Source organism: Phodopus roborovskii, unplaced genomic scaffold, assembly GCF_943737965.1.
Source record: "Phodopus roborovskii unplaced genomic scaffold, PHOROB, whole genome shotgun sequence".
NCBI classification, from domain to species: Eukaryota; Metazoa; Chordata; class Mammalia; order Rodentia; family Cricetidae; genus Phodopus; species Phodopus roborovskii.
In genome coordinates, this window is record NW_026126625.1 from 6,614,779 (window position 1) to 6,639,408 (window position 24,630).

General features: G+C 47.7%; 2 protein-coding genes across 2 annotated transcripts; both read right to left on the minus strand.

Annotated features, from left to right (window-relative positions):
- Window positions 1-11,447: 11,447 nt before the first annotated feature.
- Window positions 11,448-20,467, minus strand: Wdr73 (WD repeat domain 73). The gene is made up of 8 exons (XM_051206568.1): window positions 20,376-20,467; window positions 19,828-19,895; window positions 19,521-19,609; window positions 17,831-17,919; window positions 17,253-17,317; window positions 13,832-13,996; window positions 13,227-13,592; window positions 11,448-11,917 (listed from the first exon to the last, which is right to left on the minus strand). The coding sequence occupies exons 1-8, from the start codon at window positions 20,414-20,416 to the stop codon at window positions 11,682-11,684; spliced, it is 1,119 nt and encodes a 372-aa protein (XP_051062525.1). The 5' UTR covers window positions 20,417-20,467; the 3' UTR covers window positions 11,448-11,681.
- Window positions 20,468-21,339: 872 nt separating this feature from the next.
- Window positions 21,340-24,162, minus strand: Nmb (neuromedin B). Its single transcript, XM_051206546.1, has 3 exons — window positions 23,922-24,162; window positions 23,217-23,389; window positions 21,340-21,625 (listed from the first exon to the last, which is right to left on the minus strand). Exons 1-3 carry the CDS (start codon window positions 24,076-24,078, stop codon window positions 21,590-21,592), a joined length of 366 nt encoding a protein of 121 aa, XP_051062503.1. The 5' UTR covers window positions 24,079-24,162; the 3' UTR covers window positions 21,340-21,589.
- Window positions 24,163-24,630: the final 468 nt, after the last annotated feature.

Genomic DNA, 24,630 nt, shown 5'->3' on the forward strand with positions numbered 1-24,630 from the left:
CTTGCAGGCAAACACCCTACACATAGAATAAATATCAATTTTTAAAAAAGAGAGAAAATCCCCTGGTGGGGTTTGGTCTTGAATTAGGAGCTTGCCCTGCAGATTCACACTTAATTTTAGCTGCTACCACAGGGCTTTATTCTTAGGATCCCAAGCTGTGAAAGTAAACACAGGAGTGCTAATTGGAGAAGGGAGCTGTTATGAGGAAAAAGAGAAATGTGAAGCCATCACCTCCTACAAAGGAGGCATAGGACATTTTAAAAAGATGGATGTTAAATATTGCCAAGTAGAGTCCCATTCTTTTCCTGACTCTGCCTTAAAAAAAAAAAAAAAAAAAAAAAAGTTGAACTAAATAGTTCAGACTAGCCTAGAGCTTGTAAGCCAGAATACCTTGGCCTCCCCAGTACTGGGATTACATGTCTGAATTACCATGCCCAGCTCCTGAGTCTTATCTTTTAATGTGTGTTAAAAGCTTGAACTTGGCCAGGCATTGTGGTGCATGCCTTTAGTCCCAGAACTCAGGAGGTAGAAGCATGCAGATGTCTGTGAGTTCAAGTCCATCTACATAGTGAGTTCCAGGACAGCCAGAACTACATAGTGAGACCCAGTTTAAAAAAAAAAGAGAAAGATAAAAAGAACTCGACCTCTACTGTTAGCACACCTGTACCTCATTTCCAAACAGTGCCCATCTCAATAACAAACTAGTTGTTTCAAAGAATCTATCATTAGGTTAGAAACTCAACACTGCTGTTTGTGAACCATACATCATGCTTGTCACCCAAGCCAGATATGGTGACTTAATCTCATAAACCAGCACTTGGAAGGCAGAGTTAGAAAGTTCACAAATTTAAGGCCAGTCTGAACTATACAAAGCCAGGCCAGTCTAACTACCTGTCAGTCAAGATTTGGCATGACAGATTTGACTAAGAAGTGAGATAACATTAAGAATTACCTCTATTCGGAATCAGTTCGTTTAGACAATGAGGACATTCTTAGTGATGGCAGTAGATGTGAAAACAAGTAGGTTGTGAGATCCATCAGTGATTTTATCTCTTTGCTTATTTGGTAAACAGTCATTGAACACTATGTACCATCACTTGACTAAATGTTAGAAAAAACTCTAAACTCTTAATAGGTGTCCAAAACAGATATTTGAATAGGTCCAGAAAGGTTCAAGAGCTTCCTGCCAGGAAGGGAGCATTGCTGGAATAGTTTGCCTAGCCCATGCTGGTCTTAAACTCCTTGTGTGGCTAAGGATGATCTTGAACTCAAGTTCAAGAAGAGTCTCACGGCTTAACTTCCCAAGTGTTAAGATTAGCCAACCCCAGAGCTTCATTACTGAAGGAATCTGTTACTGCTGTTTCTTTTCTGTTGCTTTTAAATGTTTGTACCTGTCTCGGCTTACAAACTCTTTTTAAGCTGGGAGGTGGTGATGTATGCCTTTAAATTCCAGCACTGGCAGATAGCTGAATTCAAGGCCAGTCTGGTTTACAAAACTAGTTCCAGGACACCCAAGGCTACACAGAGAATCCCTGTCTCGAAAATAAACAAAAAAAAAAAAAAAAAAAAAAAAAAAACTCTTTTTAGGACCTAGCTTAGTGTGTGATGCCAACTCTATGCTTTCTAGTTGGCTTACTCCATAGAGATATATACAAATTCAAGAGAAAGATGAAGCCCTAAATTCTGGTTAGAAAATGGAGGATTCCTTAGACTGTCCTTTAATAAGATAATGATAACTTCAGTGCCCATCCAGTAATTACCTATATAAATCACACAGCTGACAATATCCATAAAAATCAACCAACATCAGTTGGTCTTCAGTATACACTGGAATCCTGAAGAAATAGGCTTTAATGCCAATACAGGAATGGACTGGCTAGCAAGGGTGAGAGCAATCAGGCAAAGAGAAATGCCTCCTCCTTGTATGCCCTTTTCTAGGCTTCCAGCAGGTGTGGCTCGGATTAGAAATGGATGTTCCCACTTCAAATGATTTAATTAAGCAAAAATCCCTCACCGGTGAGCCCAGCCATTTTGGAGTTTTAGTTAACTCCAAATGTAGTCAAGTTGACAACCGTGAATATCATCACAGAAGGGTCTTGCTATGTAGCTATGCTGACCTCAGATTTACAGTGATCCTCCTGCCTCTGCTTCCCAAGTACTGGGACTATAGTTTTATGTGCCACCATGTCCAGCAACTCTCACACATTAATCTAGTGTATAATTATATTCTGAGACAGTCCCCTTAAGGGTTTTACTGAAATATGGCAGACAAGTACATTAACATATATAGTTTATTTCAGTTTCACAAGCTGCACACATTTATACAACAGCACCCAGATCCAGAAACAAGGGAATGGCAGTACTCAGGTGTGCCTCTTTGCGCTTGCCCTGAAGTTTATGGTGTGGGTAGAGTGTGGAAAGCTCACCAGACCTGGCTCTACACAGAAATTTTGTTGCACATTCCTGCCTTTACTATTTTACAATGGAGTCAAGTCATAATGAGATGTCTTCTTCATAAAATTCTCCTTTGGATTACATTTATGGTTTGAGATGTACCATTATATAGCTAATCGAAGGGTACAAGGCAGAGACAGAGTGGCTGTGTAAGCTCCTACTGATCTCATTCACTGGCACATTTTTGAGGTAAGTAAGTAGCCTGACTCCAGGAGAGTAGAGACTTGGGGTGTTTGGGAAGTGCATTACTAACAGCTGTTAATCATGCCCTATGGTTGGTCACTTAGCTACATTGTATTAGTTTCCTTTAAACTTTTATTTTTACTTTTGTTTACATGAGACAAGGTCTGGGAGTATAGCCCAAGGTAGCCTCATTTCGGTAGATCTCCTGCCTCAGCATTTCTGGTGCTAGATTACATACATGGGCCAACATACTGGGCATTCAGATTTATTATTAAAGCCATGGGAATGGTGACTCAAACCCATAATCCCGGATTAGAAGACAAAGCCCACTCTAGCCACATAGCAAGTTTAAGGTTAGTCTGTGCTACATGACAGAAATATCACAGGCAGGCTAGAAGGCTCAGTGGATAAAGAAGATGGCCACCAAGCCTGACAACCTGCGTTCAGTCCCTGAGTCCTATAAAGAGAAAGGAGAATGCTGACTCCCAGAAGTTGTCCCCTGACCTCTACATTTGCATCGATGCACTTGTTCCCTGCCCCCCATATAAATTTAAGTCTCAAAAACCAAAGCAAAGCACAAGACACACTAATAAGGACAAGTGGCTGGAAGAACAGATACTAAACAGAAAGGACACCTTAGATGGTTTTCATCTCTAGTCAGTAGCAGGCCTGTCACACTGTAATTGATTAGTCCTCTTAAGTAACAAATCCTGGCCCTTTACCCCAATCGGGGCAGGGGCCTTTACCTCATGACCAGGAAGCCCCACAGGGGCACAATTGCCTTGATCCACCCACTGTCTCTCAGGGCCATGGAGAGTTTCATGTGGAGGGTTCTATTAGGCTTTTTGAGATCTTTGGGTAAAATAATAGTTTCTTTTCTTTTTTTTTTTTTTTTCACACAAAATTACCCAAAGTCATGGAGGAAATGGATATAACACTGTGAGTGATGGAGAGGTTAGGGACAGATTAGTTCCTTTGGTTTGCTACATTCCCTACCCCAGCCCCCTGTGTCTAAGTATGGGGACTTCTGATAATCTGAGCAATGACTGTGGTTTTGACCCCACTTGCCCTTGGGTTGCTCTCTGCTGCTCATCCCATGGTGTCTCAACTCTAAGTGTGTAACACCTGCTTGAAGCAGCTGTGGGAGAAACCGTACTGAGTGAAAGGTCTCACTCCTGTAGTTTGGTGATTAATATTTGTCAAAGGAGACGTTCTCTGTCAAAGGACAAGAATCACAAACTCATGGGATAGGCCTTTGTCAAACCATTTTGGTCCTAAGGCAATTCTCAAACTCCTGGGCTGGTCCAGGGAACGGTTTGAAAGCTAGTGCTGTGCTGGCCTGGGCTTCCACATAAGCTGCCTCATAATTCCTGAAGATGAGAGAACATCTCCGAAGCCCCGTCTGTCTCCTTATGGGTCCCTCCTGTCATCCTGGCTTCCCTCGCCTCTCCATTGCTTAGCTATCTTGAGTTTTGGAATTTTCGCCTGGTAAATAGTCAAAGAGACCAGGGATAGGGCATGTGGTTAGCATGTGTCAGGCAGGGGTTTGGTCCTTAACACCAAAAATGAAAACACATACAATAATTTTTATTTTCGAGGCAAGGTCTTACTGTGTAGCCCAGGCTGGCCAGAAGTCTCCATTTTCCTGCCTCCCTCTGAGTGCTGGGGTTACAGATAAGGTACCCATTGTAGCTTCAGAAACCCAGATAAAATTAAACGCTAAGCGCCTTCCTGCCCCCTTTCCTTGAAGACCCCACCCTTCCCCTCCTGGGCTCTCCCAGCCTCTTTGCAGTATCCCCACACACTGACTTTGAACACACCTGCACTTGGCATGAAGCACGCTGCTCTGCAGGGAACCAGACTGTTCAGAGCAGTATTTCCAAAAGGTTTTCATCTCCTACCCAACTCTGCTTCTTTTTTCCCACCGCAGCGTACTTGTAGTGCTGCGCTTGCCCGAGTAGATTCCCCACAGTAGCTATTGGTGAGTTAGTGTCAAGGGTAGTCTAAACCCGCCAGGCTGGGCATGCAGGAAGTGAGGAAGTGGGCTGCGAGATGTAGCTTCACACCACAGCACGTTATGTGGTAGAAAACGTCAACTGGACGTGGAGCTCCATACTGGTTATTCACCTGTACACTACGTAAGGATAAACATCTCTGCCCCTGCCGTGAGCGACAACTTTGAAAAGGCCCCGGGTACTCAGTGCCCGAGTGGCGAGGACCTCTACAACCGCTGCTCCCTTTGCGCCTTCCCGCCCCTGAAGCAAATAGGAGTTGAGGAGTCCTTATATTTTACTGGTTAATGCTGCTGTCAGTCTGAGCGTGGAGACCTTTAGGAAATGAAGTATTTGCTGAATCCTGGGACTGGTAGCTGTGTTTCCCGTCTGGTATCGGGCTGTCCAATCACGCTTCGGATGTACTGTGGTCTGGGAGGAAGAGGCTCTTGGCTGTCCCCGCCCTGCCGGGTGGGTGTGGCCAGGCCGAGAGTCTGGGTCAGGCTGTTCCTTCGCTCTTGGCTGGGTGTGTTCTTGGTGTTAGAGGCAGGTCTTGCTTCTCACTGGGCCTGGAGAGAATATTCCTGACCTTATAGCTTCCAACACATTCGGGCCTTTGTTGGCCATCAAAATGTATACATGGCCTATGGAGCGGAACAGCTTTCCTGGAGCAAGTCCCCAGGGTACCTGCATCATGATTGCTTCAGAGTATCCGGCCCTGCATTTTTATTATCTGTTCTTAAAGCTTGCAGTCTTAAGTAAAGATCGTCTGTGTGGAAAAGAGTTGTTAGGTTAGGGCTAAGAAGTTCTCAACAAGGTTGACAGTCTAGCCAGAGACGGGACAGCTTAGTTGTTGGAGCTTTTATATCTCAGCCTTGGGGCTAGTTCCCCAGGTGCTTCCTTTTTATGTACTGCTGCTTTTAAAAGAAAGTCAGCTCTGGCTGGGCGTTGGTGGCGCTGGCCTTTCATCCTAGCACTGGAGAGGCAGGCAGAGGCAGGCGGATCTGGTGAGTTCGAGGCCAGCCTGGTCTACAGAGCTAGTTCCAGGACAGGCTCCAAAGCCACACAGAGAAACCCTGTCTCGAAAAAAGCCAAAACCAAACAAACAGAAAGGAAGGAGGAAGAAAGAAAGGAAGAAGGGAAGGACGAAAGTCAGCTCTGGAATGGACGGACCTACGGACAAAGAAAACAAAACTAAAAAAACAGGAATTGGTCGTGTACCCCAGTCTGATAGCTGGGTAACCAGCATAGGACTGACCCAGACCCCCTGAATGTGGGTATCAGTTAGGAGGACTGGGCAGTCTATGGGGCCTCTGGTAGTGGATCAGTATTTATTCCTAGTATACGAATGGACTTTGGGAGCCCATCCCACATAGAAGGATACCCTCTCAGCCTAGACACCTGGGGGAAGGGCCTAGGCCCTGCCCCAAGTGATATGATAGACTTTGAAGACTCCCCATGGAAAGCCTCACCCTCCCTGGGGAGCAGAAAGGGAATGGGCTGGGGTTTGGTGGGGGTGATAGGGGAGGACAGGAGGGTGAGGGAACTGGGATTGACATGTAAAACAACCTTGTTTCAAATTTAAATTTAAAAAAAAAATCAATCTTAGCCAAAAGACAAAAAACAAAACAAAAAAAAAAAAACAAAAAAAAAAAAAAAAAAACCAGGAGTTGACACAACTATAATCCTAGCACTTGGGAGGTAGAGGCAGTTGGCTCTCTATGACTTTGAGGTTAGCTTGGTCTGTAATGGGTTCCAGGCCTGCCAAGGCTACTTATCTCAAGTAGCCTTGAGATCTACTGATCTCAAGAAAAACAAAACAAAAACAGTAATTGGTGGCGTTTGGTTCCCCCAAAACAGCATATAAAGAATAGTGGTGGTGGTCTCTAGCTGAGTCAACTCAAACTGACCTCAGGAAATTCCTCGCTGGAGGAGCATGCACAATAAACTTTTCAACATTTAAGCCCCAATATGTATCCTTAAATTTAGAAAAAAATTATTAGCTACTTTTTTTAAGTTTTTTTTTTTTTTTAATTTGTGAGTACCTGCTTGTTTGTATGTGGACCACCTAGAGGCCAGAAGAGGGTGCTATAATCTCCTGGAACTGGAGATACAGGGAAGGTTGTGAGCAACTTGTCTTGGGTGTTGGGAACTAACTCTGGTCCTCTACAAGAGCAACAAATGCTGTTAACCACTCGGAGCCATCTATTTTCCGGCCCCATAATCTTTTCATCTTATACATCTTCTTAGACTAAATTCTGGACAAAATAGGCTTCCAAGAAGAATGTACCCGGGTGTTGGAGAAATAGTACTGCGGTTGAGAACAGTGGCTGCTCCCCTAGAAGACCTGGGTTCAATTCTCAGCACCCTCATGGTGATTCACAACTGTCTGTAACTCCAGGTCCAGATGATCCATGGGACCAGGCATGCACGTGGTACACATATATATGCATGCAGATAAAATACCCATAAAATATAAAATAGTATTTTTTTAAAAAAAAAAAAAAAATGTATCCCTTTCCTGACAGTTCTTGCCCAGTGGAAGGCATAGGAGAAGGAATTACAGAGGAAAGAGAAATTTAAGCCCTGTGCCTGCTGAGGGTGAGGCCATTGCTGCTTGGCTTACTCTTGCTTGCTTGCTAAACCTAAATTCTTAGAGCTTGCTATATCGCTGTGTCCAGTTTGAATTCTCTTTGGGGAACTCAGGAACAGTTTGGGGGTGGTGGTGGAGGAAACTGAAGACCTCTCCAAATATAGCTGCCCTGCAGGACCTCAGATTCACCCTGGGCTTTATTTCAAAATCTCCTGCAGTTATTTGGAACACTGGGGTGGGGGTGGGGGCAGATTATTGGTTCACATATGTGAGCTTCATGTAAGTCCCACGAGGATAAGTAGGGTTTTCTCAGCCCTGCGTGAGTTGCAATGCAAGCACAGCTTCCGGCTCCTTTTAGCAGCCTTCTGGGGCTGTTTCTCCAGAGATAGAGAACCACACAGCCCCAGCACTGGGAAGTGAGCGGGGCAGACAGCCAGGTTCTCTTCTTTGGTCCTGCTGGTCTAACACTTGTGATTTCCCTAGGGTTTCAATATCTAGAGGCATTGGATGCTTTGAGGCCCTTGTCTTCCTGCAGAAACTGTGCTACTAAAGGCTAAAACCAAACCGTTTCCAACTGTCCTTCCGGGAGAGGCCTAGAGTTAGGCAGATAGCAGCATCCAGAGAGTTGAGAGGAGGCTGTGGCTTTGCAGGGGGCTTTGCTGAATGTTGAAAGGCAAAGGCTGCCCATCAAGTAAGAGAGTATCATTCTGACTACTTGAAGCAGAGGAATGAGACACACCCTGGGCTGTCAGCAGCGGGCAGCTCTTTGCTGTTTCTGTCAAATGAAGTTAATTATTCCTGTGGATAGTTGCAATTTTGCTTCCTCTGGAAGGCTGACTGGAGAATGGACAGCTTTAGCAGTCTGAAGGTTGGTCTCTCTGCACAAGGTCAAGACTGTTGCTGGAGTGGACAGCAGGAGAGACTGGAGACCTCCCCATAAAATACTACTGTTCCTATTGTGAAACGCTGAATCGTTATGTTTCCTAGTGAAGTCCTGCCCCTTCCACACTCTGCTTTGCTATTGCAGGCTTACATATGGCAGCTTTCTCCTTTGGGTCTTGACATGCTTAACTTTTAGCCTTCACCGCTTTCAATCCTTAGTTAGGATGTGCAGTCACAGGAGAAATAGCCCTCAGAACCACTACTGGGTTTCCCAAACATCCATTTGCAGCAAACACAGAGTCAGTGTGTCTGCTCTGGGCAGTGATGAGAGCTGGCAGCTGAATCCAGAGGCACACTGGAGTCCCAGTCCCAGAGCAGAGTTCGAATCCGTCCACGGGAAGCGTGAGAGCAGTTTGTGGGAAGAAGTGGGGAGGGTGTTCTGTTGGGAGGGAATGGAGTGGCCCTCTGAGGAATGTGAGGCAGAGGATTTACACTCCCTTATACTTGAAAGATGCCACAAGTGAACTGAGGTTGACTTCATAAGTCTGTGATAGTCTGGCTCCTCACCATAGAGGAGGAGGAAGAGAAAGACAAGGAGGGGAAGAGGAGGAGGAAGAGGAGGAGGAGGTATTTGGTGGACTTAGTTGGCATATTCCATTTTGTTTGTTTTGTTTTTTCAAGACAGGGTTTCTCTGCGTAGTCCTGGCTGTCCTAAAACTCACTCTGTAGACCAGGTTGGCCTCGAACTCAGAGATCTACCTGCTTCTGCCTCCTGAGTGCTGGGATTAAAGGCGTGTGCAACCACCACTGGGCTAATTGACATAGTCTTAAAATAGCATCAGATAGTCAGCCATTTCTCTGGTTAGATGAGTGATATTTCTGGTCCCATATGTTATAATAGGGACAGATTTTAGGTCTGATTGGTGGTAAGGTATAAGGTAGGGTTAAACTCAAGAGCAGCCATCTTTAAAACAGCTGAGAGTCCCCAACCAACTCAGATGACTCATGTATGTTACACACACTGGAAAGCAGAACCATAAGCCCCTGATAGCATTTGGATCAATAAAGAAGGGAAAACTTTTAACTTGGGTTCTGAAAATATATCTTCTTGGTTTTCTGTTTGTTTTGCCAGCTGTGCTCTGATAGGACAAAGCAGACAGGAAGAGCAGAGGACACAATGTTTACAAGTCAGTGGTGGCCATGTGCTCACCACCTTTGCTGCTGGAGTGGGTCCTTTATAACCAACTCTCACTCCTCAGAAATTCCCAAAGGATTCCACGAGCTGCAGGCAAGACTTTGAGAATTTGAGGGCATCCTGTCGACATAGTGAGTCCCAGGCCAGCCAGGGCTACAAGATGAAAAAGGAGAAAGCCAAGACCGCAGGTTTTCTCTCTCTGCTTCCAGCCTGCCTCATGTGAGTGTCTCTGCTCCACCATGCCCTCCCTGCCACGTTATTCTCAAGTTTTTGTTGTTGTTTTGTTTTATATAGTGTTCTGTCTGCATATGTGCCTGCAGGCACCAGATCTCATTATAGACAGCCGTGAGCCACCATGTGGTTGCTGGGAATCAAACTCAGGACCCCTGGAAGAGCAGCCAGTGCTCTTAACCGCTGAGCCATCTCTCCAGTCCCAAAGATAAATCTTTCCTCCTTTAGTTGGTAGATGTTCCTTGTGGTGATGTCAAGTGTGACAAACAAGGCAACGCTTTTCAGTTTTGTTTTCACAGCTCTGGGGATGAAATCCAAGGTCTCACACTTGCTAGGCAAATGCTCTACCACAAAGCTACTTTCCCAATCATTGTGTTATGACATGTAATGCATGTAGTGATGTGGCTTATGTCTCTCAGGAGATGTACAGGCCCTCAGAACCTGGAGAAAAGGGACACCTAAAAAGAAGAAACTTGGAGAATTCTATACATCAAGTTTCACTAGGTAAGTCTGTCATTTCCTGTAGAGTCAAACTTAGCTTCGGAGCTTCTGTAGTAGTCTCTATACTAGGCCTTAAAAGAATCATTTTTATGTCTGTGTACATATGTATGCATGTCATGTGTGTGTGCCAGTACTCACACAAGCCATAGTACACATAGGAGAGCTGTGGTTACAGGCAGTCAGCCTAATGTGAGTGCTGGGAACCAAACTCAGGTCCCCTGGAAGAACAACACACGCTGTTAACTGCTGAGCCATCGCTCCAATCCCTATACCAGACATTTTAATGTTAAATTTTAAAAACTCATTCCTTTCCTTAATCTTGCTTCAAAAGAAGCAGAAAGTCAAATACCATCATTGGTAGAGAAAATGGTTTACCCTTTCCCTCCCCCTCTTCACATCCCCCCATTTCTTTCTTTTTAAAAAAGTTTTCTTAATTTATGTACACAAATGTCTTGTTTACCTGTATGTATGTGCATGCTGTGCATTCCTTGTCGTACAACCATGCCCAAAGAGTGTCAGGTGCCTTGGAACTGGCGTTACTAGGAATGGTTGTAAACCACCATGTGCTGGGAATCGACCCCTCTTCCTCTGCAAGAGCAACAAGTGCTGAGCCATCTCTCCAGCCCTTGAACAGAGGTCTTCGTTCATGCTAAACACATACTCTACCACTGTACCACCCTCTCCTCTGGAGCAGTGAGGGCCTGAGCTCTATGGCTTCTTAGTCCAAATTGATGAATTACTTTTGGTTTTCGTGGGTGTGTTTTAAGACGGGTTCTCTGTGTAGCTCTGGCTGACCTGGAACTTGCTTTGTGGACCAGGCTGGCCTTGAACTCACAAGAGATCCACCTTCTTCTGCCTTCTGAATGCTGGGGTTAAAGGCATGTACCATCATGGCCTGGCAGATGAGTTTTTATAGAACACTGACTAAGACAGGCCCTGTTATGAGCAGTTTTCCTGACTGCTCATAACAAGGCCCCTTACCCAACAGGGAAGACAGAGCTCACTCCAGTCCACCAGCATGCACAGAGGTCACGGTGGAGGATTCAGAATGACCCCTCCCTGCCAGCACTTCCTAGTGCCCACACTCACACATGTGCACACAGACACAGACACACCAGGAAAAACTCAAAAAAATTTCAAAGGGGTTGGGACATGACTCAGTACAGAAGGCCCTGGGCTCAATACTCTGTCCAAAAACTAACTAAATAAACAAATGGCTATTTGCTTGTTATTGGGTTTTTGTTTTTCAATGTTTATTGGCCCACAGACAGTTTCTTTCTGCAAACAGAAAAAAGTTCACACCCCAGCTCTCCTACCCTCACCCTAACCCTGTGACAAAGACAGGAGCACCGCTCTGCTCTGCCACTCTGCACTTGGAGAGGTGGGGCTCCTAGAGCCCACAGTCGCTCCCAACCAAAATGTGCCACACACCCTACCAACTCTGCTCGGATACTTGTGACAGTCCCCATTGAAGGTGGAAGTCAATACCACCTTCATTTTATAGATAAGAAAAAGGGACAAGGGCAGGCTAACTTGGCTCAAGTCAACAGCTGTGGTAGGCCTGTGGTCACTCGGCCTGCATCAGCATCCTTGCCATTCAAGCAACTCCCACTCTGAGATCCTCAGAGGCCCAGGAGGGAAGCCACTGACGTCAGCAGGGGGCCTGGAGGTCCACCCAGTCCCACACATGCAGAGAGGCATCACTTGCTGCTGATAACAAAGTTCTGGGTTTGCAAGGGTGCCAGGTATGGGTGGTGACCAGAGGAGCAGTGGCAATCTCATTTCCATCCAGGAAGATGTGGCCTTTGTGAGTGAAGAGAGGCTCCACGGGGCTTTTCTTTCCATGCCACGATGTGACATCATAGATCTGCACTGTCCCATCAAAGCCTGGAGAAGAACACAGAAAGGAGAGGAGTGACCCTACATCCCTCACTTGCTTGGGCAACTTCCTCTGTCACAAGATGCTCAAGGGGTCACCCAAAGAGAACGCTATACCTGCACCAGTGGGGGGCGTCTCCATGAGCATTCACACAGGCTGCATCACATGGCTAGGCCTGATGGATGCACTGTGTGTGTGTGTAGGTCAGAGAGGTGAACCTTAGCTATCATTTTTCAGGCACAGCCCACCTTGTTTTTTTGTCATGGCAGTCTTTTCATTGGCCTGGAATACACCAATCTGGCTAGGCTGGCTGGCCAATGAGCCCTAGAGCTCTGCCTGTCTCTGCCTCCCTGGTGCTGGAATTATAAGAACATACTACCACATCGATTTTCCCTTTATTCCCCTCCTCTCTCTCATTCTCTCCTCCCTCTGTGAGACAGAGTCTCACTAAGTAGCCCTAGCCGACTATACATAGACCAGCCAATCTCAAACACACAGAGAACCACCTCCTCTGTCTCCTAAGTGCTAGGATTAAAGGCGTGCACCACCACATCTGGCAATGTCCAGGTTTCTTTAGAAAATTCTGGGGATCAAACTGAGATTCTCAAGCTGCATGGCAAGCTTTACTGAGTTATGCCCCAACTTCAACATGTGTCCTCTCTAATCCTCCTAACAGTATTTCCACAGGAAATGGAGCAGAAGAAACTTTCCATCCTTTTCATTTTCTCCAGATTGCAATCCCTCACCCGTGTCCACAGTGAATAGCCCTGTCTCGTCTTTAGTGTTGGCCCTCTTGTCCATCCACTGAGGTCCACTGTCCCTCTCCCATGCTGCTGTTTCCTGTCCTCTCTGGCACACTGTGTTTCTTCTGCTCTTTCTGGATCCTGGGACTTCCCCTTTTGTGCTCTCAGCAGACCTTTCTCACTGGTTCAATTAGCCCCATTGAGTACACCCTTGCAATGAGAACCCCAGGCTTCAGGAGTCTGCTGCTGTGGCTGTAGTTAAAATACAGGCAGATAAGCGGCTCAGTGAGATGCTGTGGCCTCTTTCTGGAACAGCCTCTGGCTGTTCCGGATCTTACTGTCTGCAAGTCTCTCAGCACACCTGACCCTCTGCTAGGCTTATAAGGGCCACTGAAAGTTGGTACAAATTCACTGGCCAGGGTGGGGTTGAGGAGCCCAGAGACCAAAGTGGCCCTGGCAGGCAACCTGAGCTTCTGCAGCCAGGTTAAACATGGGGCTGCAGATTCCTTCCCCAGCTCCTACCATCCGTGGGAGAGAGCAGGGGTTTGGACAGACACATCATTCTCAACAGTACCTGAAATGGCCAAGCAGTTGTCCAGGCCTGGAGCCCAAGTCACTCGCAGCAGCTCTGGGTTGGGGCTGGGTTTGGACACTGGGCACTGGGCTGAGCTCACAGGATGACAGAGATTCCGGGGGTCAAGGAGACAGAGCTGCCCATCTGAGCCAAGGCTGGCGACGCAGGGCCCAGGGCCTTGGCCCCTGTTCCTAATGTCTGCACACCATGTCTGTCCACTAGAGCCAGGGCTGGGACTGAGAGCCTCCAATGGTGCCCATTTCTGGCGGGTGTCCACAAGTCCCAGCCGACCTGAGGTGCCACAGAAAGCAAAGGTGTCCGCATCGAGGACCTGCAGGCTGCTCAATGACTCACTGTCACTGGTACCTAGACGAAAGGGAGCAAGAAGAAAACCTGCTGGAGTCCGGTGGCTCTGGAATGTGGCAGGCCTGGAGGGCTGCACCAGGCCCAGGCAGAGTAAGTCAGGTTTATAGCTTTCCTTCATTGTGACACTCTGCTCTACTGGGTGTGTGCTGGGCCCCGGAGCCTCAGGTTCCCCCACATCTGGCCTGTGTGATTGACAGAGCTGGCTGGAGGAGCCAGCAGGGGGCGCACTGTGGCAGTACCTGAGCTGTATGTGATCTTCTGGGATTCTATGTCCACAGTCCTCAGACCACTGAGCCTCGCCCCGTAGAGGATTCCAGGTGCCACGGAGGAGAAGACAGACACCCGAGGCCAGAGGCGCTCCTCTTTGTCCTGCACATCAATGGTACTGACAGCTTCAATGACATCTAAGGAAAGGGGAAGAGACCAAAGTGCAGAGCAGGGTCACTGAGGGCTGGCCAGAAGCCCCTGACATTTAGAAGGCCAAGTGAGAGAGGGGGCCAAGGGCTGGTGAGGCAGAGTTGAGACAAAAGCACTCAGGCTCTTGTTCACATTCTTGAACCTGCCAGACTCACTTTCACGTCTTTGTAATTTGTCTCATGAACTATTTTTTGCAAATGGGAGACAATGAGTCATTGCAGCCATCTTGAAATCACGAAGTTCTGACTTGTTTGTCGGAAAAGAGGTAGAAGGAAGGGAATGAGCAGTTACATCTCCAGTGAAAAGTAACAAGTTCTGAGCTCACGAACCAGTCCCGCCTCTTGTAAAACTCACTCTGTGAGCTCACATTGCCTGCCAGACCCTGCTCACGGAGGCACTGCAGAGGTTGCTGATGAGAATGGGAAAACAGGAAGGACAGCCTCTTACACAAATTTGAAAGCCAATGTACTTCAAGTAGAATAAGATTTCAGTTTAGCTTTCTTTTTAAATATCATATACTTTGTTTACTGCATCTGTGTCCACATGTGAAGGTCAGAGAACAACTTGGAGGCATCAGTTTTTCTTTTCACTATGTGGGTCCTGGGGTTGACTTTAGATTGTCAGATGGGCAGGCTTGGCAGCAAGTGCCTTTACCTGCTGAACCATCTTCCTTCCTTCCTTTCCTTTCCTTTCTCCCTTCCTTCCCCCCCACCCCCCTTTGGTTTTCTTGAAATGGTTTCTCTGTGTAGCCCTGGCTGTCCTGGAACTCACTCTGTAGACCAGGTTGGCCTTGAACTCCTGCCTCTGTCTCCTGACTGCTGGAATTAAAGGCGGTGCCTCACCTTCTTTTTCTTTTTTCTTTTCTTTTCTTTTTTTTTTTTTTTTTTTTTTTTTTTTTTTTTTGAGACAGGGTTCTGCTAGCCCAGGCAGGCCTCAAATTCTTGATTCTCTTGTCTCCATCTCCTAGTGCTGGAATGGAATATAAACTTTAATTTTTGTCTGGTTCTCATCTCTATAGTTTTACTTTGTCTCAAACTCAGGCTGCTTGGGTAGCTAGTTGTTCCCTGCCTCTGCATTCCACATAATTTGATACTTTTGGGTTTTTTGTTTTTGGTTTGTTTTTTTTTTAGTTTTTTAGTTTTTGGAGATAGGTCTCATTACATGGACCAGGCTGGCCTCAAACTCAGAGATCCACCTGCCTCTGCCTCCTGAGGGCTGGGATTCATTTGATGTTTCTCTTGATTTCAGCTGGAACAGTCTGGGACAAGTCATCTGCTGCCCAAACTACTTAAAAGAGAAATTCTTGTTTTATGATTATGTTTTCTTTCTCAAAAAAAGAAGTCACTATTTCACGCCCACACTATATGAAGATGAAATCTGTGGGCATCTCCAGTTTTAAAGGACAGGCACTGGTCAGACTAGTCAGTGGATGGCTATGAGAAGGGCACTGAGAGACTGCCAAGAGTGCGAGGCAGCGTGCTCCTTCCAGACACAGCTCCCCTGCACCACAAGCAAAGGGGAGCCCGGCTCCCTCAGGGCCTCTCATCCGGACTTCTCAACACAGGGCAGCAAAGTGCTTGCAGCAGACTCAGCAGCTGGGCTGCAGGGCCACTGTGGCTGGTCTCTAGGGAGCACCAAAAGGCTTCAACTGAGACCACTCCAGCAGAGCCTCTCCTGGGCCACACTTTCCAGACTCCCCTGCACTGACTCCAAGGAGCCTGAAACCACTTCTCCCAGGACCTGCTGCTCTGAGTCAGGAAGGATTCTCAGCTGTGGGAAGGCAGACTATTCCAAAGATTCAGGAGAGGCTAGAACATAATTCAACGTCAAAGCACTTGCCTGGCAATATCTGAGGCCATGGATTCCCTCTCCACCCAGTACCATAATAATTACAATCACACATAAAACAAGAATGCAGCCTCTTGCTGGGCACTGGTATTGCACACATTTAATCCCAGACTCAGGAATGGAACCAGAGGCAAGAAGATCTCTGTGAGTTCGAGGCTAGTGATTTCCAGGATAGCCAAGGCTACACAGTGAGACCCTGTCCTGAAAAACCAAAAAGAAAGAAAGGAAGAAAAAAAAAAAAAAAAAAAAAAAAAAACCTCATAAATTTACCATATAATCCAACAATATATCTCCATATCAAGATTTGTACATTAGGGCTGGAACAGACAGATAAATTGTGCCATACCCATCCAACGGAACAGTATCAATAATAAAAAAGAACAAATTACTGATGCATGCTATAACATGGACAGTCTTAAAAAGCATATGCTAAGGGACAGAAGCTGGATACAAGAGAATACATGAAAGGTTCCACTAAAAAGACCTTTTTCAGAATAGGTAAAACTACTACAGAGAAAATATTTTAATGATGGTCTGAGGCAGGATGCACGAGTGAAATTAATAGTAAATGGGATAACAGATCTTACTGGGAGTGATAAAAATGTTCTAAAACTGACTTATAGTGATGGCTGTAAAATCTGGCAAATTTTCTTTAAAAATCATTGACCTATACACTTGACAGAGGTGAATCATATGGTAGGTAAAACATACCCCAATAAAACGGTTAAACAGCAGCAACATCAAAAACGTGCCACGTGTATAGAGAAGCAACATGAGGAACTGGGAAGGACCACACAGACAAGTGACAAGGAGAGGCACCGGTCAGGGCAGAGCCCAACAGCATCCCCTGGGCAGGAGTGAGGCCCGGGAGATGTAAGACACTGTGCTGACTGTGGGAAGCTTTGCCACAGTGTGGGGTGGACCTGCAGTCCCATTACTAGTCCCCCCCCCCCCCCCAGGGCACCACCTGCCCCTTCTCCGTGCCCTTGGGAAGTAGACTGCCAGTGAGCCTCTAGCTCACTCACTGTTTTCCTCTCCCTGAACTAGCACACAGTAAAGAGGGGCCTCTTTGATGCCGCCTCCTCCTCCAGCGAGTACTCCCGATTGGCCCTAGCTCAAGCCTTCCTCTGGGCCTGCCCAGCTGAGAGGCCCTGGCTCTCTAGGTGCTCTGCCAGTGGCTAGGTTGGTAAACTCAATTCCTGGACGAAGTTCAAAGCGGTAGCATTTAGGCCTGTCTGCCACCCTGTGAATGCTAACTCATCTTTGTTGTGCAAAAGCAGACAGAAGCTGTGCTGTCCCCTGTCCCTTCCCTTATGTACTTCTTTACTGGCTCGGTATAAGGGACAGGAGTGGCTTTCCTAAAACCTCAACTTCCACCAAGTGAACTTCACTCACCATTGTCCTCTCCAATTTGCCACACCTGTAAGTAACACCCTGGAAGGCCACTGGTCACCAGAAACCTGTTCCAGAGAGACAGAAAATCAGTCCAGACCGAGGGAAGCTCACCTCACCCTGGCAGTCTTTCCTCTCCAGCCCACTCAGGACCCTGGGACCAGCAGCCCTCATTCAACAGATGAGCAGGCTCACCCTGCTTTAGGGACAGGATCACAACTCAGAGAGAGCCACAGACCGAACCCAGGCTTCCACAGGTCATGATGGTCACCTAGAAGGGACACAAGCGGGGAGCCTGAACATATACCCCTGACTGAGACAGCTCTCTGAGAAGCTTCAGAGTATTTTCCACTCTGTATTTGGTCCCTGGAGCAACTCCAAAGACCTGGTGGCCCCACTACTCAAAATGGCTGCTAAGCTAATGGTTTCTCCACATGCTAAATCTATGTGTGTCCCAGCCCCATGTCACCGCCATCTATGTCTGGAGACTGAGAAGTGGGCATGGTAGTATGACGGCACAACACTGCAAACGTTTCCTGTTATCCCCACAGAACAGAAGGTCTGGAACAGACTGGCCATACCTGGTATCTGGCACGTGCTTTAGGTCAAAGACAGACCTGTCTGCAAACCCTCCGTGGCGCACTTTGAAATCTCTCTCTGGAAATAAACCCTAAAACACAAAGGGTTGGGGCAATCAGACAGTGCCTGATTTTTCTTTCCTTTTTCTTTTTTTACAAGACAGGGTTTCTCTTTGCAGCCCTGGCTGTCCTTGAACTCACTCTGTAGTCCAGGCTTGCCTCCAACGCCAAGATCCACCTGCCTCTGCCTCTAGAGTGGTGGGATTAAAGGTGTTCACCACCACCACTGAGATCAGCACCTACTTTTCTTTCTTTCTTTTTTTTTCTTCCCTTAAATTTATTTATTTTTTTGAGACTGATTTACGTACATTGGGGTTTTGTATGTGTATCTGTGTGAGGGTGCCGGATCCCCTGGAACTGTAATTACAGACAGTTGTGAACTGCCATGTGGGTGTCGGAGGCAATTGACTGGGTCCTTTAGAAGGGCCACCAGTGCTCTTAACTTCTAAGCCATATCTCCAGCCCTGAGCACCTGCTTTTCAAATGAACACTTCAGGTGAGTGCCAAGGAAGGAGGCCATGAGAGTTACTCAGCTGGACCTTGGCAGGCAGATATCTGTAAATGCCTACATGTGCAGCTTCTTTATCTTCCTGCCTATCTCCAAGCCTTCTTCTAGCCTGCTCCATCCCTCTCATATGGGGCAAAACATTCTGAGCCTTCCTAGGAGTAACAGAAGAAAGCAGCTTCAGCCAAGAGAACAAGGGTTGCTACCACCAAGCACTCCCCCTCCCACTAGGAGCCAGGTGGGTTCCTCTAGCAACAGAGACAAGACAACCATTTAACAAGTATTCCCTCTATCAGGCACATTTAATTTTTTTTTTTCTTCTCTTCTTCAAATCTTTATTTTTTCCTTTCCCTTCTCCTCTTCTTCCTTCTTTGAAATAAGTTCTAACTGTGTAGCCCTGGCTGGCTAGTAGTAGCCACTATCTATACTTACATAGCTACCACTCACACATTCTCCTCCTCTAACTTCAAAGACTATTCTTTTTTTGCATCATTTAAATACATTCCCTAAGGTCCTGTTCCTGCTGTCTTCTCTTAATCCTCACACCTTTATCCTAGGTGATCTCATCTATCCGTATGGTTTCCACCAACCCCTGTACCCTAATGGCTCCCTAATCTATTGTGTGTGTATGTGTGTGTGTGTGTGTGTGTGTGTGATGCTATGAGGATTGAACAGAGACCTTGCTCATACCATGTGAGTGCTACACCATTGGGCTACTTCTCAAGCCCCTTTATCTATGCTTAAAATTATGGTGTTTTGTCTGCATGCATGTCTGTACACCACATGCACACCTGGTACCTTGGAGGCCACAAGAGGATGCTGGGTACCCTGGGACAAGAGTTATAAAAGGTTGTGAGCTGCATCGTGGGTGCTCTCTGTCCCTGAACCAGTTCCCCAGCTCCCTAAATCTATTTTTGATACAATGAGGTTGCCCTTCATCTGTAGTAGCTCTATCGGGAACCATATGACTTTCCTCAGCATTTTTTCCCTATGCATAGAGCTTCCTTCTGCTAGATTTTTAAGGGCAGACCCAGAGCTTATCAGGGACAGTACCCAGTGGGTTATCAGGCACAGCAGAAATTTGTAAGTACACGTTCACTCATATAACAGCTTCTCTGTTTAAGTTACCTGGTTTTCCTTCACTGAGAGTCTGAGAGGTAGTATCAAATGAAGAATCTCATTTTTTTTCAAACTTTCATAACCAGCAACAAAAACTCCTGAAACAAAACAGTAACTATGAAAATTGTTAGAAACATCGTGGATTACGGCTGGATTTATAAATTATTCCAAAGGATAAATTTTTATCCAGTTCATTAGTTGGCAGCCTTGTGTCAGGGGATGGAACTTGGATGGGTCTCTCTAAAGGCTGAGGCCTTAAAACTCAGCCCAAGGGGGCAGAAAGCCATCTCTTTTAGTGGCAAGCTGGGTATATTACCTTTTTCACCAATCCACTCAAGCACTCGAGTGGCTCCTGAGAGGTCAAATGCATGGAAATCTTGGTACCTGCAGGAAAGGGATACAAAAATCACACAGTGCACGACACTGTACAGCTGACCAAGAACTCTGAAATCACTGCAGGATTAGTGGACCCAGGCTCTGGAGTCAGGTAGATATGGGTCTAAGTCTTTTCCCCCGCATTTTACTCCGGGTGTGTAAGACCAGGCACCGACCCATGGTTCTTATCTGTGCAACTCCCAGGGTTACGTAAAGTTGATTTCCCCAAGTTGAGATGAACCACCAATTGGAAAACCTGTGTTCAGGTTAACTTAGCGGCTGTCGCAACATAACCAGTCTTCACGAGTGAGCCCCTGGTCACACTACTTGCTTACGAAAGGACCGAGTATCACAGAATCGAGAGGCCGGGGATCAGGACCCTCCGCCCGGCCTGTCTGGGCACCGCCCGCGAGCCCACACCCGGGTCCGGGCTGCCCGTGTCCTCGCCCTCGCCCACTGCCCACCAGACCAACCCACGGCCCAATTTACAAGCGCAAAGACTCCACTAGCCAGTCCTCCGCGAGCTCCATAGCAACTGTCGCTTCTGCCACTCCACTTCCGTCAACACGACTTCCGGGGCGGGCGCGCGCTCTCGCGAGGAGAGGGCGTGGTCGCCCACCTAGCGGTGTCGGGAGCGCTCGGAGCTGCGCGAAGCCCTGCTGATTGGTCCCGGGTTCTGTGGGCAGACTCCGGGTAAAAACGACGCAGAAACAGAGATTCTTCGATGTCAGCTCCAGGCAGGACCGGAGACATCAAATATGCCCCTGTTTTAGGATCAAGTATGTGCAGCCAAAGAGCTGTCAAGTGTCCCAAAGCCAGGTACAATACAGACTTAATTGGAACTTAAGGTGATTTAAAAGTTCGCGTGAATATATCCGTGAAGGATTTTTTTTTTTTTTATTAAAGAAAGAAATCTAGTTAGACTAGGGTTGTAGCTCAGCTGATAGAGTGTTTGCCTAGCATGCACGAAGCTCACTTTCAGTGAGCGCACACCTGTAATTCCAGTGCTCAGGAGATAGAGGCAGGAGACTAAGTTTTAGGTCATCATCTGCTACATAGAAAGTTCGAGGTCAGTCTATGTTACACAAGACACTATCAATAAAATATCAGACGCTCTCATTTTTTATTCGGTAACTTTGGCAACCTATGGAGGTCCCTAAATCCAAAGAAGAATCAGAACACAGCAGGGCTGGATTCTAGCACACTAAAGCTTGGGATGAAAGATGGGGTGAGTGTAGACAGCCCCCTATTGCAGGCAAAGAAATTTTAGGTAGTAGAATGGTAATGGACCAGTGAGCCAATACAGTACCTGATGGCAATCATTCATTGCCTGGTTGGCGCCATGGTGAGGGGTGATGGGGCTTTTCCCAGACTACCCCATCTCAACAAACATACCACCCTCCAGAGTCCTTTCCCCTTTCTTCAAATGTGGGTAGAAGGAGATGCCCAGACATTCTGTGTAAAGAGCAGTATTTTTATTCACAACTTCACCAGGGAAGCAAGAAATACAGCAGGAAAGACTTTGTGTCTGTATCATCAACATTCCTGGTGACCCAACCAGAAATCACGTAATGGAATAAGTAACACATTGGAGTTTAGGATTTACATCCAGACAGGGCCACTGCTGGGGTTGTGCTCAGCAGCTTGCCGAGATGGACACATTCTATCTAAGCCATGTTGTTGTGTTTGTTCCTTTACTGGTATCACTTCTTCCGTATTGGGTCCCGCAGCCTCCTGTGCTGAAGGCAGAAAGAGAAGCCCACACATCATAGGGTTATGCTGGACGTGCACAGAGGTGGGCAGGGGCAGGGACAGGGTCTCAGCTGGGTCTCTGAGCGAGTGCCTTTCTCCCTGAAAGGCCTGAGAGGAGTCAGAGGTAACGATTTTCCCAGAATGTGGCAACAGTTTCACAGGGTGGTCATGGCAACTAAAGGGCGCCACAGATATCAAGTTAAAGGCACCTAGACAAGTGTCAGTGACACTCCTCTACCTCCCCCAGCTCTGCCTCTGACCTCTCTGATGCTCCCTGCCACTGGCCATGGCAGTATTGCTTCCTCTGAGAGTCTGGTTGGTCTTGGTATTTCAGGCCTTCACATTAATGCCCTAGAGGTGAAGCTATGTCTCTGGACTACGCCAGCCCAAGCTTCTTGCTCTTGCATCTGAGGTTCCTGGGACGTTTGCTGGGACTAAAGTAGACTTCCTCTAAGGAACATCTCTCCTTGTGGTGTATGCACACTGCCAGGCACAGTGGAGGTGGGGGTATGGAGGGAGTCATCAGCAAGCACTGCTGGGGGGGGGGGCTTGCAGACATCATGTGATAGGAGCTCCTGCTTACCAAGCACTTTCCGTGTGCCATACTGTGCACGTGACATGAAAGGGCCTGTTACTTCCATTTGATGAAGAACGTGAGTAGTGTGACATCTCTAAGGTCACCCAACTGCTAACTAGCTATATGGCCCCAGCATACTTTCTAGCCCATCACACTGCCTTCTGCACACAGCAGCAGGGGGTACAGGGAGAGTGGTGTGCAGTGGGGACAGCACCGGAAGCAAAGAATGGGGGAGCTGCCAGCCAGCCTGGCAGGACACTAAGGGCTTGAACACCACAGGTTACTTAGTGCTTTACAGCCACTGGTGATTCGAGCCCACTTCCACCCAGGGGACATCAACCTGGTGTCTAAAGGCTTTTTTGTTTTTGTTTTTCCCAAACTACTGGTCTTAAACTATCCTCCTGCCTCAACCTCTGAGGTATTAGGGGCTGCAGGAAAGTGCACCATTCTGACCCGGAGGGAAATTTGGTTATCACAACTTGGTGAGCAGAGGGAATGTGTTAGTGGCATCTGGTAGGTAGAGACCAGGGATGTGTTCAGCATCCTAAATGCACAGGACAGCCCCCAGGGCCCGACTGCCAAGAGCATTGACGTAATAAAGCCTGCCATTGCTAGGTGGACGGGGGATGGGAAGTTCCATCTTCCCTGGTGACGTCCCTTCATACCTCTAGGCCTCAGAGGTCACAGCTCACAAGCAGACTGGAACAGCAAAGGTGGGAGGCAACTGGGATGGACAAGGCTGTGGCGTGGAAGAGGACGGTCTGCTTAAGGGCAAGGATATCCTAGTCTGTGATTTCAGACTGGGGATGGGCAAAGAGGAAACCTCTCCCAAGCAGTTTGCTGCTGCTGCGTCATTGGCTGGTCTTTGGGATATTTCCCCTTTGAGACCTGGGACCCTGGCTTTCTGGAATCTACACCCATTACACCCTGGCTAGGCAGTCCCACCCTGAACCCAAGCTGGGTGGCAGTTCTTCTGTGTTGGTACTGGGGTAGGGGCTCACCTGAACTGGGGAGGCTGAGCCACTGAGGCTCATGCCTAAGGCTTTCTTTAGCAGGATGATCCGGAGCAGATCATGACTCAGCTGCAGTCTCTGGTCTCTCTGGGTGCTGGGAGGTGCTGTCCCCACCAGCGACAGGCCTGGGGGCTCCAGACTCTTCTTGCCCATGAAGTGACCTAGAAAAGAGGTGCCAAGGTATGTGACAGCTAGGGAGCAAGGACCCTATTACCATAAACCAGTTCTGATCTATTCCACCTTTCTGCTCTCACAGAGGAAAGACAAGAAATGTTCCTCCTCAGAAAGAAGCCACAGACATCTGGGTGGAGGCAGAGCCTCAGCTTCTCTCAACCTGCTGTAGGACAGCATAGTTGGAAGAAGGGTAGATAGCCTGGGACCAGGGAGAGCTGCCAGGGAAGTAGAAAAGGAGTCTCGGAGACGGATATACAAAGACATGAGTGAGAAAACCTGGCGGTCTGCCCAAGGGAAGGGGGACCGACTGGCAACCTGATCTAAGATGCTGCCCCAGCTCTGTCTTAAACTTGACGAATGGGTTATCTTATGTGGCTGCTGGATCTGACCCATTCCCACCTGTTAAACTTGAGCCCCCGGGGTCTGCAGGAGCTCTGCCACTATGAGTCTCCAGAGAGTTGAAAGGAAACTGGGGGCCGAGGAGAATGAGGCACGCATGTTGGTGTCCCTAAAACTTACCGGTTGCCCAGAGGTTGCCCCGTGGGTGTACTCGGATCTTGCTGGCTCGGCTGCGGGGCTCTGGGAGATCCCAATTGAAGGGGGCGACTCCAGCAGTGCACAACGCGAAGAGAAGGAGACTGCAGAGCAGCCGAGAGCCCCCTGCCCGCCGGGTCATGGCTGTTCCAAGCGGGCTTTTCTCCCGCACTCAGATACTAGTTCTGGAAGCCCGCCTTCCAGCCTTTTAAACTATAGTCGGAGCGAGCTTGCCGGAGTCGCTGAGCTCGCCCCGCCCAAAGCCCCGCCCTCTGCAGGCTCCTCCCCCACAGTCACAAGAGTGGGCACTGCCTCACTGGAGCTTTGGCAGAAACGCACCAGAGTTCGTGTGCAACCCCTGGAGTGTGGCACTGTCCCACAGCAAAGGTGGCTTCCAGGGCCCTCCTTGGCCACCTACACCAGCTTTCTTTCATCATGTCGTTACATCAGCCCTCAAAGCCTCAAAGCCTTGAGGCTGAAGTGAAGCAAAATGTCCCACTCCTAGCAGAGGAACACCATAAAAGAATTCTGCCACCTCCTCCATCTCAAGGCATCTGACCCTTGCTTGCACCTCTCTGCTGTCTCACAAATATCTCACTCTGGGTAAGCTGGAAATGTTCTGTGCCCAGAATGGGGCGAGAATGATGGGGAGTGAGGAGCTGTCTCCTAGCAGTGGTACCACTTGGAGGGCCTG